The sequence below is a fragment of the Ursus arctos genome, unplaced genomic scaffold (assembly GCF_023065955.2).
Source record: "Ursus arctos isolate Adak ecotype North America unplaced genomic scaffold, UrsArc2.0 scaffold_7, whole genome shotgun sequence".
In the NCBI taxonomy this organism is placed as follows: domain Eukaryota; kingdom Metazoa; phylum Chordata; class Mammalia; order Carnivora; family Ursidae; genus Ursus; species Ursus arctos.
This window is the reverse complement of record NW_026623089.1, coordinates 38663074-38675486: the sequence shown is the minus strand read 5'-3', so window position 1 is coordinate 38675486 and position 12413 is coordinate 38663074. Positions and strand designations below refer to the sequence as shown.

At 57.2% G+C, this 12413-nt stretch overlaps 1 protein-coding gene across 2 annotated transcripts in view; it reads right to left on the bottom strand.

The window, feature by feature from the left end:
• Window positions 1–1443: 1443 nt before the first annotated feature.
• OGDHL (oxoglutarate dehydrogenase L) overlaps window positions 1444–12413 on the bottom strand; it is a 28615-nt gene continuing 17645 nt past the window's right edge. For both annotated transcript variants that reach the window (XM_057308501.1, XM_026481551.3), the window contains exons 11-24: window positions 12128–12256; window positions 10895–11074; window positions 10443–10595; window positions 9799–9901; window positions 9105–9233; window positions 7897–8047; window positions 7276–7403; window positions 6489–6667; window positions 4865–4936; window positions 4652–4777; window positions 4479–4551; window positions 2988–3151; window positions 2641–2795; window positions 1444–2206 (exon numbers count right to left, since the gene is read on the bottom strand). In XM_057308501.1, coding sequence (XP_057164484.1) covers window positions 2083–2206; window positions 2641–2795; window positions 2988–3151; window positions 4479–4551; window positions 4652–4777; window positions 4865–4936; window positions 6489–6667; window positions 7276–7403; window positions 7897–8047; window positions 9105–9233; window positions 9799–9901; window positions 10443–10595; window positions 10895–11074; window positions 12128–12256 — 1866 coding nt within the window. In that variant the 3' untranslated portion in view covers window positions 1444–2082. The remainder of the gene's footprint in view (window positions 2207–2640; window positions 2796–2987; window positions 3152–4478; window positions 4552–4651; window positions 4778–4864; window positions 4937–6488; window positions 6668–7275; window positions 7404–7896; window positions 8048–9104; window positions 9234–9798; window positions 9902–10442; window positions 10596–10894; window positions 11075–12127; window positions 12257–12413) is intronic.

Genomic DNA, 12413 nt, shown 5'->3' with positions numbered 1-12413 from the left:
GACACGCACATCAGAACTGTGGGATCTATACGTATTCCATGTCTTTTTAAAGCATTCTTTTAAATACATCTTTGTTCATTGTTCTACATGTTTTGGAGAATTGCTTCACCTTATTTCCACATGTATAATTTCGCATTTCAGCTGTGCCCATTCCGCTATTCAGAACATCCAGTGACGTTATTTTGGCAATATTTGGTATTTTCTAAATATCTGAATAGTTATTTTTTTTTAATTGTCTGTCATTGTTTCATAGTAGCAATATCCTCCTGGCCCTCTGAAGTTACTACAGTTCATGTAAAGCTTTTGTTTGGGCCATGAGCTCCATTTTACTTCCCAGCATTAGTTCTTATGTTTATAGAGTTTGGACCCCTCGTTTCATGAGGCTGGTTTTCCTCAGTTCAGTGATCCCAGCGGTTGGCCTTCATCAGCCTGTGTCTAGCCTTTCTACGCTGAGAGTGAGGAAGGGACAATGCGTGTTACAGGCAGGACACCCCAACCATCCGCCTCCGGAGCATGAAGGCTCCCTGCTCAGCCCAACTGCGCTGGCCACAGCCCAACTTCAGGGAGAGAGCCCAGGCCACAGGATCTCTGTGGAGATCATCTATCACATGATATGGGAAGAGCTTATTTCCCAAGGGAAGCAGTGTGGTCACGGACAGAAGTCAAGTCCACTTGCTAAGTGACCCTGGGCAAATAACTTCATGTGAACCTCAATTTTTTCATCTATAAGAGAGCATAGCCCCAGTATGCAAAGCCAAGGTGAAGGTTAAACAGTATTTAGTAACACATGCAAAATGCCCAGCAGAGGGCCCAGGACACAACGGACACATGATAAAGACAGCTGTAATTATTTATACTCATGTCACTTAGCTGCTGTGGTGTGATTCAAAGCATACCCCAATAAGCTGTTTTTGAGGCTGACGGAACACACTGTTCTCCAACTTTAGGCTGATGGTTCCTTTAGGTTGCCCCACCCCAACCCTGTGGTCTGTATTTCTAGGTCTGCCCCATGGGCGATTCACCTCTCCCAGTTCTCCTATAGGACTCTTCTTCCTTGAAATACCACCTCCTCCAGGAAGCCTTCCTTGACTCCCACAACCCTCTGCACTTACCTCCAACGTAACTCTTTTACCCAGGCCCCAGTGTCTAGCACAGAGAAAGTACTCTAAGAAGCGATAAATGAATAAACGCTTTGCAGAAAGCAAAACATCCTTCCTCCGCTGCAGCTTCCCCAGCATCTCTGTGGGGAAGCAAAACCAACGAAACGCTAAGAGTGGACATGCCAACAGATTTTGCAAACATTGCAAACAAAAGAAAATCTGTTTGATGGAGGCAGATATTTTACCCTCTACAAGTTTAGTTTTCTTCTTCCACCCCATTTCCTACCCTCTCTCAACCATACGCCTCCTCCCCAATTCTACAACATGAAATGAAAACAGAAAACCTCTCTTAAGCATTTTTTATTTCTCTTGTTATTTGGTTTTCAACTTTGGTACACATGAGCTGCGGCTATATTTCACACAGAAGCTGACATACCTCATTATGACACGCCCCATGAAACAGAGCACATATAACTCACCTGGCACGGTTTTGCTTCGCCTGGTTGTTATTGCTGAAATCTTTATTTCTAAGAGCACAAAAGGGAATATTCCTTGAATCTACAGATGAACAAGGACAGGGTAAGCAGCAGCCAGATCTGCCAGGATGGAGAGAGGGACCAAAGACATGGGTTCCCGCATGGCTGTCCGCAGAGACATGAACAGCGCAGATGGAGAAGCCAAACAAAAATTTCAGAAAGACCAGGGCCAGTGGGGAAACACTCCCGAACGACAGCCCATCTATCAGGCCCCTCTGGCTTGCTCGGTCCTAATAGATTCTGACATAAACACGATGGCCCAAGGTGGCCTAAGACTGCAGCCAGCAGTGCCTACTCTTTGGCCTTAATCACTTAGGTGAGTATTGTTTTCTCCTGGAGCTCTAGACAGCCCCTCTCCTGGGCAGGACCACCATCCATCCCACCACTTGCCAGCCCCCATGACCCCAGCCAGTCCCACATCAAGACCCAGCTGGGCCTTGCCAGCTCTAAAATGTCTTGCCCTCAAAGGCCTGGAGATTAAAGGCAGTATCCAGAAACTTCTTCAGAGAAACCAGGTGAGTGTTCCTATTGCCTGTGGCTGGTGCAGCTGCTGGGTCACGGCCAACATACCTGGGGGAGAAGAGACAAGTCAAGGGGAGGTCTGGGCCTGGCCTAGCCACTGCCGAGGACTGCATCCGGTCTAATCCTGACCAGCACTCTGCTGTAGAGACGAAGAACCTAAGGCTCCCAGAGGCTAAGTGACTGGCCTAAGATCAAACGAGGTTCTCTCGTTCAGTTCTGGCTGGAGAACAAAAACAAAGGTTTACTCTCCACAAGGTGAACTGCCAGGGTCTCTGATCTGTCATCAACGGTCACAAAGCCCGCAAGGACTATGGGACCCATCCCCTCAATTTCCAATATGGTCCAGAGAAGGGCAGTGGCCAGTTCTGGCTCACACAGCCAATGGGGCAGGCAGAGCCAGGATGGGGCCTCAGGCCCCCAGAGTCCCTTGGGCCCAGAGGAGGTAAGGGGTAGGTGGCAGGCACCCACACCCAGCCTCGTACCATATGGGCCGCGCCCGGCTCAGGATGGTCATGAAGCGCGGGCTGATGTAGTCATAGTAGCCCATGTTCTTGTGCTCTTCCTGGCACCACACCAGCTCTGCGCCTGGGTACTTCTCTGCCTCTCGCTTGATCAAGTCGAAGGGGAATGGAGAGATCTGGGGAAGGCAGGGAGAAAGCAGAGTAGAGCCAGGGGAAGGGGGGTGTGCCCACGGCCAGCGCCTTAGAAGAGTGGCCTCGGCATCCCTTGTGAGGCCCAGGCCTGGCCCTGCCAGCTATGCTGCCCACAGCCAGGGGGCTGGCCATCTGCCCCGGTGCATTACCCCAACTTGGCAAGGGGCTAGGTGCACCTGTTCCAGCCGCGTGATGGCCACTTGCTCCTCCAGGCCCTGGCTGCTCCGCTCCTTCACCAGGTCATAGTACACCTTTCCGGTGCAGAAAATGAGCCGCCGGACCCGCTCAGAATCCTGTGCCGCAGCCCCGTCCTCAGGAATCACCCGCTGGAAGCTCGTCCCTGAAGATCCGACGGGACACGGCAGGGGCATTAACTCCCAGAAGCACAACAACTCGGCCAGGACAGCTTGAGAACCAGGCCTGCATCCCTGTCACCCCCAGGCTCTTCCTGGCCACTGAGACTAACCCCAGATTTGGAGCTGTGGCTGCACGGGGCACCTCTTGAGCCAAACCATGGAGCAGGGGACCGATGACACCCTGAGACATCACAGGGAGAAGGGTATAGACGGGCTGGAGCCAAGGGCACGGCCCTGGGAACATGAACATTTAAAGTGACAGGCTGTGGCGGGGGGGCACATATGATGGGGAGAGCCCCTGGAGGGGACAGAGAAGGTGGCATCAAGTCTCCATCCGATGGCTTCAATGTCTGTCCCAAACCTGCTCCCCATCCAGTCACGCTCACCTCCTGCCTGCACTTCAGCCACCGAATCACCAAGCTAGAAGGTGTGCAGTTGTCTGGGAGGCGGCCGCACATTCGTCCCTCCCTCCCTCAGCCCTGCAGCCAAGGCCCCGTCTCCCTGCACATTCTTCCTTCCTGGGCGCACACCACACACCAGGCACCAAGCCAAGCATGCAGCAGCGAACCTCTGAGGAAGCCACTCTAGTGTCCCCAAACTGCAGGTGAGGTAACTGGCTGCCAGTGCCCAGCAGAGAAAAGCTAGCGCCGGGTGCTCAGGCCTGGAGGTCCACAAGGCCGAGGCCAGAGCTCTGAACCGCCGGCTTAGTCACCTGCCAACACTTGAGGGGATGCCCAAACACATACGGGTGAAAAACACCTGTCCGTACTGCCGACTCCCTTCCTGGCCAGCACCTGCTACTCCCCCTACTACCCGGGACTGTTTTCCCACACGGCTCTGCTCTGCTGAGCCTCAGGGCCCCACCCTGGCCCCTCCCTGACCCTCCCCTGGATCACATCTCAATTCTAACACCTGGTCCTTCAGATGCTTTATCCGACCCTCAACTCCTAGGTAAAGGAGTCTGAAAGCTCCTGGAGCGGCACCGGGTCCCCAGGGCCAGCAATGTCTGTTTGTTCAGGAGTAAAAACAGCTGAATACATGCACGACACTCAGTGCCCTGCCATGCTAGGCAGACCTGCGCCAGGCCTCCCACCTCTCAGCGCCCCCAGCACAGCCAGGTGGGCCCGGCTCTTGGCCCAAGTGAGCCAAGCCGGACCATGTCAGCTGGCTACCACGCTAACCTCCCAGCCCGGCCACTGGCGGGGACAGAGCCAGGAGGTGCTACAGAGACATGGACGGAGGCGAGGACAAGAGTCCTAGGAGCCACCAGGCCCCCCATCGGCCACCTCCCCGGCACGCTTGGGCACTTACCGGATACCATCTGGTCGAAGCTGGACTTGGCCTCTGGGTGTCTCAGCAGAGATTTGGGTGTGAAGATGATCAGCTGGAAGGGAAACACGTGCCCAGCTGCCTGCGGCCCCAGCGGCCAGAGCTCCCGCCCCTGGCCCCGCACTGCCGTGGCGCTGAGCAGGGCGGCAGCTCACCGGCTTACGGAAGGGCAGCAGGACCTGGCGGCGCAGCACGTGGAAATAGTTGGCTGGTGTGGAGCAGTTGACGACGATCCAGTTGCAGTCATAGAGCTGGCTCACTTCGAAGTCCTCTGTGAACACCTGGGGGGCCAGGGTACGGCTGGGAGGTGGCCCACCTGTGGCGCCCGTGCCCTGGCCTGGCCCTGGGGGAGGGAGTGCAGCACTTACGGGGTAGGCGTCGGAGTCATCATTGCTCATCTGCAGGAACCTCTCCGGCCTTGCTGAGGAGTGCTCTGGGCCCTGAAAGCAAGTGCCACATGGCACAGACTGGCACCCTGCTCCTCGCTGCCCCTGCTGCCGGCACGGTAAGTGTCACACAGGACAGACACCTGCTCTGCCAGGACCCAGGGCACAGGGGAAAGTCTGGGTGGCTTCTTAGAGGAGGTGCCCTCTCTCTCTGGAGCCCAAACCACAGTAAAGAACCAGGAATGTGGGAGAAGAGTGGAGAGGATGTCTTCAGAGGAAGGTCTGGTCAGAGCCAGCACATATGAACATGTGGGCCAGGAAGAACAGGTAAAAAGGCCAAGGTGAGATGCTTTTTCCAGAATGTTCTGGAATTGGCAGTTGCCATTTACTGAGTACCTGCTGTGTGTCAGGTACAGTTCTATGGACCCCATACACATTATTCACAAATCTTGAAAGCAGCCCCGTGGTGTAGATATGTTTCCTCACTTTACAGATGAAGGTAAGTGGCAAAGAGATTAAGAAACAACCCCATGGTCACTCAGCCACGAGGGGCAGATTCGAAGCCATGACCGACTCCTACTCCTGCCCTCGCCCATGTGGGCTGCTCTGCTCCAGGACAGCAGCAAGACACCACCACACGGACCTCCAAGGTGGCTTCCCATGGGACGAGGGTGACCTGTCCCACAACCCCAATGACCCAGCGCCACAGGCACCCATCAGGCTGCCCCACCCTCCCCACCCAGCCTGGCTCAAGCTCCACCCTGTGCCTTTCCAGCTGCATGCCCTGGGGCAGGTCCCTCCACTTCTTTCCTCAAGCGTGACATGGGAAACAGGACTGACCGCCCCGCGCAGCTGTAAGAACTCCACAGGACGACACAGGGCGTGGAAATGCTCAGCACCGCGAATCCTGGCTCTGACACGAGTGATCAGCCCCTGACTAGGTGACCAGTCCAAGCGGGACAGGCCCTCAGGGACGTGCACAGCAGCCCAACTATCCAGGGTGGGGAAGGCCTTGCCCCAGGTCACAGAGCCAGGATAGAGGCCGCGCACCCCGCTCCTTGCTGCCCCTGCAGCCAGCACGGCCCCACTCATCCCCTACCTGGTCGGGCTGCACACCCACCAAGGTGTCTTGAGGGCTCTGCTCCCCCCTCTCCCTCCCCAGTGGCCTGCACACCCCCCGTCTTCCCTCTGTGCCACCGCTCGGGAGAAGACCAGAGGACAGGCAGCACTACCCAGCATTACGTTCGGGTCCCAGCTTCTAGCTAGGTGACTTCGGGCAAGCCACTCTACTTCTCAGCCTCAGTTTCCTTCATCTGGAAAGTGGGAACAAGAGCTACTTCATTAATACGTTGTCAGGACTGGGAGAGTCCATAGAGAGGGTGTGAAACAGCGCCTGGCCCAGAGCAAACCCTCCGCCGTGCCGGCTACTTCTATCGCTAGTGACAGCAGCAGCACAGACGTAGGCAGGCCCCACCCAGAGCAGACCCATGTGTCCCCGGGGCCTGGAGGGAAAACACCCCCAACCCTGCAAGCAGCCAGGGGTCCACCCCCCCTCTCCCAGGTGCCCCAGGGCCTTTCGGGCCCCCGGCCACCACGTGGCCCTCACCATGCCCTCCATGCCATGGGGCAGCAGCAGTACGATGCCATTGTGCCGCACCCACTTGGCCTGGCCAGTGCTGATGAACTGGTCAATGATGCACTGGGCCGTGTTGTGGAAGTCACCGAACTGAGCCTCCCAGAGGACCAGGGCATTGGGGCTGGCCATGGCATAGCCCAACTCAAAGCCTAAACAGAAGACACAGAGAGGCCACCGCACACTGTCACCAAGTGGCAGTGGCTCCGGTCAAGCCCAGCCCTTGTTCATACACTCTCCCTGCCTCCACCCATCCTTCCCAGCAGGCCAGTAAAAGCCAGCAGACTCCTTGGGGCTCAAAGGCCAGAATCTTCCTTCCTGGCAGCTGACAATATGCCCAGAGATGCCACCCTCAGCCCCAACCTCACGTATGGCCAGGTTTAGCCTTATCTAGACCTGAAGCCAAGTCCAAAGATACCCTGGGGAGGCAGCAGGAGTCATCTGCCAAGAGGAATCCCCCAAAATATGTACAGTGCCGCAGAGGGGAAGGGATGGGGTGGGGGGCTGCTCTCTGCAGGGTTCCTGCTTCTGGGAGGAGGCAGTAAGGGAGGAAGCAGGCCAGCTAAAGGTCAAGCCAAGGAAGAAAGAGTACAGGGGACACAGTCCTGGGAGCCCAGAGCCTAGGGAGGGGCTCTTGAGATAGAGCTGCTAGGTGGTCATGGTCAAAACAATAAACATAGGACAGCATGGGGTGCAAGACCCTCTCTGGTCCCCAGGCATCGCAGGGCCTGCCTGACCTGCAGGCAGAGTTCTGACCCACCCAGGACTCCATACTCTGAGAGGGAGCTGTTGCACACAGTGTAGGGGGCCTGGTCAGGCCAAAGGTGGTTCATGGGGACACACGTCCTCCGGTCAACTTCCTGGTCATGGAGAACATGGTGCCGGTGACTGGAGAGAGACAGATGGGGAAGGGATGGAGGGCAGGTGGATTACCACCTGTTCACCCAGAGCGGGTGGACCAGGCAGCAGGAGGCAGGCAAGCCTCTGTCACTGTGCCAGGAAACCTGACAGAATGCCAGAGGACAGCGACACCAAGAAGTCCCTGGGAAGCCAGAGCAATCTGGTCTCTCCTCCAGGTAGCCTCCCTTCCCAGTGGTAATCCCACGGGGTCAGAGAGGTGGCCAAGCAGCCCTCTGATGACTTGACCCAAGAGCAAGGGCTGGAGAGGCTGATGGGGCTACCTGTGATTACCCCAGCCACATAAGGCCTCCCCAGACATGGTCCAGGAAAAGGAGGAAGAGCCAGCTCCACTCCAGAGCTCTTGGGCTGATTCTGGGAGACCCCAGGCACAGATAAGCTCTCAGCAATCCTGTGGGGTCGACGAGGACAAGGCTAATGCCCACGGGGCCCCAGCGCCCAGAGACCACTCTCCCCCCCTCACCTGAACGTGCCCCTCTCCACATCCTGCCCGCTAAGCCGCACGTGGATGCCCTCCTTGAGCAAGGAGCCGAAGGCCATGTACTCTGCCAGTGCCCAGTCCACCGTCCGTGTCTTGGTCATGTCCGCACGGCCCCGCAGGATTCGAGAGAGGCCTGCAGGAATGAACAGCCAGCCTGAGAGATGCAGGGGCTTGGCCACCCCAGCCGGGGGGTGTATATGTACTCAGTGTACACCGTCCCACAGAGCAGGGCCTTGGCAGATCACAGGGAACCCAATGCCAGGCAGCCCTCCTCTGGCACCCCCACTCCATGAGCAGGCCTGGGCCCACCATCCCCCCACCACCAACGTCCCTCCCTTCGGGAAGAAGGAACAAGCATCACTAAGTGAGCATCTGCCACATGCAGACACTGTGTGCACTGAGTCAGGAACATTCCTCATAGGTCACCTGCCACAGAATGGTGCTGACTGTGCCCACTCCCCAGATGAGGAGACTGAGGCTCAGAAGAGGAAATTAATTCACGCATGACCACACCACTATAGAGATGTTTGGATTTGAGCCCAGGCACCCAGCCCAAGCGGGGCTCCTGTGGCCCTACACCTGTACAGGCCCCATGTGACGTGCACACCGAGCAGGCACCCCAAGACGCGTGGGCCACCTTGCACATGGTGGAGGAATCCCACAGGCCGGGCAGGGGGTATGCAGGCACCCCACGCCACCCCGGGGGCCCTCCAGGCTGCCCAGCCAAGACGCACAGCCAGCACCCACCTACTAGCCTAGGTTCACCAGGAGCGGCAGGCTCGCCCGCTCTCATCCATCCAGACCACCAGTAGCCCCAGCACTCCTGCCCATCCCCACATTCCAGACCCAAGCAGTCCCTCCACGGAAGCCCCTGCTTCCCTGCTCTCCTTCTGTTCGACCCACAGACAACCCCAGCGAAGGCACTGGGAAAATCCAAGGTGCCCAACGTAAGCCTCGGTCACTGGCACCCAGCAGGGAGCATGGCTTCCCCACCTGCCCGCCCTGAGTCCTCTCACTGTGGTGTGAGGGCACACCTCTCACTACTATCGTGGGCACCTCACAAGAGTGCCAGAGAGGCTCCAAGAGCTCAGCTGACCTGCCAACCACCAAGCGGGGACACAAACCAGGCCTCCCGACCCTGAGCGCCATCTCCCATGGGACACACGCTGGAGCCTGCACAGCAGCCTCACCGGTGTGGATCTGGAAGTCCTCCACGGGCACGGAGCTGGCCACTTCTCCAATGTGGGTCAGGACGTCCTCGGGAATGCCTGTGGCTGTGCACGTCATGCTCTTGGGCTCCCCGTCCACATTGAAGAAGCCTGAGAGGGCAGAGACTCTGTGTGCTTTTGGGTGGTGGTCAGGCCTCAGATCCCCTGGTCAGCCTGCCTTCCCAGGACTCAGGGGCCCACCTCTTCCTTAATCCCAACTGCACTCAAACCCTGACCCACCCTCAGGACCTGTGAGGGCTGACAGCCACAGCTCCAGCTCCTACACCAACCCATCATCTTCCCCTGGGCCCCTGTGGGGGCTGCTCCCTGGGCCCAGAGTCACAGCCATCTAGCTGCACCCCACGGAGGCTCTCTGAGCACCCTCCCCCAGGCTCTCTCCACTTTGGCATGCACCTGCTTTGGCTCAGCCCTCCCTTCCCAGCAAACAGCTGGTTGCATATGCTCCCAGGGCAATGCCATCTCTCCTGTATCCCGACCCATCCCCACCTGCAGGAATCAGCCCCCCCCCAGCCTCAGGAGTCTCAGGGATGGAGCCCACAGCCTCTGGGTTGGGCCATGACCGCTCTCACCCAGGACCACCGCAGTCCGGGTCCCAGGCCCCGGTGAATCACTCTCAGCCACACACCACTCACTCACAGGGCCAGGGGGAACTCACCAGGCCAGGGGGAGTCCAGCCAGTGCTTTATATGCAGGATCTTTTTATCCTTGGACCTGCCATATGCCTCCTCACAGATCCGGTCGTATTTGGCGATTTCTTCCTGAAATCAGGGTGAATGCAAGGATTAAGGCAGTGATGGGCTGGATAGCCAGAGGCTGGATCAACCTGGACTCTAAGCCCTGGTCCCCTACACCACATTCTAGAACGATCTGTCTGCTGGCCTGCAGGGACCCTGTGGCCAGGGGCTAAAGTCTCAGAGCTCAGGGGGATCCCTCCTGCTCAGCAAGGGACTTGGAGGAGGCTCAGAAAAAGACTCACAGTGCTTGCTCTCAGAGCTCTCTCAAAGCAGGAGGACCAATGGATCCATAGATAACTGTGGGGACAAACCCAGCTCAGGGCTGCCTCCTGCAGGAAGCCTTCCTGGACTCCTGCCTGAGGCTGAGCTTCCCCCACATGGCAACATTCACTGTCCCACCAGGCTGTAAATGTCTTTGGTTCTCTGTCTCCCTGACAACTAGGGGCTGTTGGGGACAAAGACCATATTGGCTACTTCTTGAAATCATTGCCAACACCAGCAACTACTCCAGGATCCCGGCTCTGCCGGAGGCTTATCTCAGGCGTCCATCAGCCTGCCTGCCCACCTCGAACTCTTGCAGGGTGACTGTGCCCTCAGCAATGAGCTTGTCTGCGTACTTCTTCAGCACAGGCACCTGTCTGTGGATCTGCTTGTACATGAGCGGCTGCGTGAACATGGGCTCGTCCATCTCATTGTGGCCACGCCGGCGGTAACAGACCTGCAAGGACAGCGTGCAGAGGGGCTCAGTCCCTGCCCCCGGGCCGTGCAGACCTAGTCACTGCATGACAGGGGGTGGGGCAGCTGGCAGGACACACCCTTCCAGGCCCCTGAAAGCCCCCCCACTACCACGTATCACGGAAAGCCCCACCTCCAAGCCTTTGCACAGACTCTCTCGGTGGCACTAAACCTTCCAGCCGGGAAGCACTCCCCGCCCTCACCGCCGAAGACACTGCAGACCTGGCCCACTTGGCCACACACACCGCCTCCCCCCAACCCTGGTCTCAGCGCCAAACCCACCAAGTCCACCACAACATCTTTATTGAACGTGTTCCTCCACTCGGCTGCCACACTGCACACGTATATCACGGCCTCTGGGTCATCTGCGTTCACGTGGAAGATAGGCGCGTTGACCACACGGGCCACATCGGTGGGGTATGGCGAGGAGCGGGCCATGCGGGGGTCTGTGGTGAAGCCAATCTGCAGAAGCAGGAGGAATGGACAGCGCCTCTGGAGAGCGAGACAGGCACTGCCTGCCTGGGAGACCGGCGGGTCCAGAAAATGGGGGGGATCTCTGCCTCGAGGTTCGTTCGCTGCGATCAGGAGGTACACGGCACAGGAGGGGGGAGAATAAATGGCCCCTCGATCAGGCACAGCAGCAGGTCCTACGGCGATGGCAGCAACACCAAGGAAATCATGCCTGCTCTTTTTTCCTACATTTCCTACAGTGGAAGTAAGAGCACAGGCCTGGCTAACTGCCAGTCCCATCAGCTTCTATGCGTGCAATGCTAAGCCAGGTACTCAAATCCCCAAAGCCTCAGTTTCCTCATCTGTTAAAAGGGCTCATTAAATACTACCTCACAGGGTTATCCTGTGAAAATTAAATGACTTAATGCAAATAAAGCAATTATCCCAGGGCTTTATAGGCTCAGAAGAGCTATTAGTAAGCATAGCTGCCCGACGAGCAAAGGCCTGTGACAGTTGTGTTCTAAGACTGACTGGTTCCTAGAGAGCTAACAGTAGCATCTAGTTTCACGTCCAGCGTCTGTGCTAGTTACGCCTGTATGCCTTCGTCCTTACAACGTTCTCCATGGTGTGTATATATATTTACATGTACACGTATAAAGACACACACCAATTTCATAGACCAGGCTGGGGAGAGCAGGGATCCTGCCTGAAGTCACACGCCGGGAAGTGGCAGAGCTTTGGGATTAAAACCAGGATCATCTCGGGGCACCTGGGTGGCTCAGTCGGTTAAGTGTCAGACTCTTCGTCTCAGCTCAGGTCAAGATCTCAGGTGAGACTGAGCCCTGCATAGGGCTCCGTGATCAGCACAGAGTCTGCTTGTCCCTCTCCCTCTGCTCCTCCTCCCACTCACTCTCGTACGCACGCTCTCTCTCTCGAATAAATAAAATCTTAAACAAACAAAAAAACAAAACCACCAGGATCATCTCACACTTCCCCCGGAAGTGCTACCTGGAATTTAGGAATGGGGGACACTGCCGAGGCCCGCCAGGCAGCCCAGGTCCTCACCTGGTTGTTGACAACCACGTGCACAGTACCATTGGTGGTGTAAGAGGGCAGGTCACTCAGGTGGAAGGTCTCATACACCACACCTTGGCCAGCGAAGGCAGCATCCCCATGAACCAGGATGGACATGACCTGCAGGGCAGGATGTGAGCCAGGAGGAGCCTGAGCCTGTGCAGCCCAGCTCTGCGCCCTACAGTGCGAAGATCCAAGCCCTATTCCTCAGAGCCCAGTCCTCCTAGCCCACCCCTCACAGCCCACCCCTCACAGCCCAGTCCTCACAGCCCAGTCC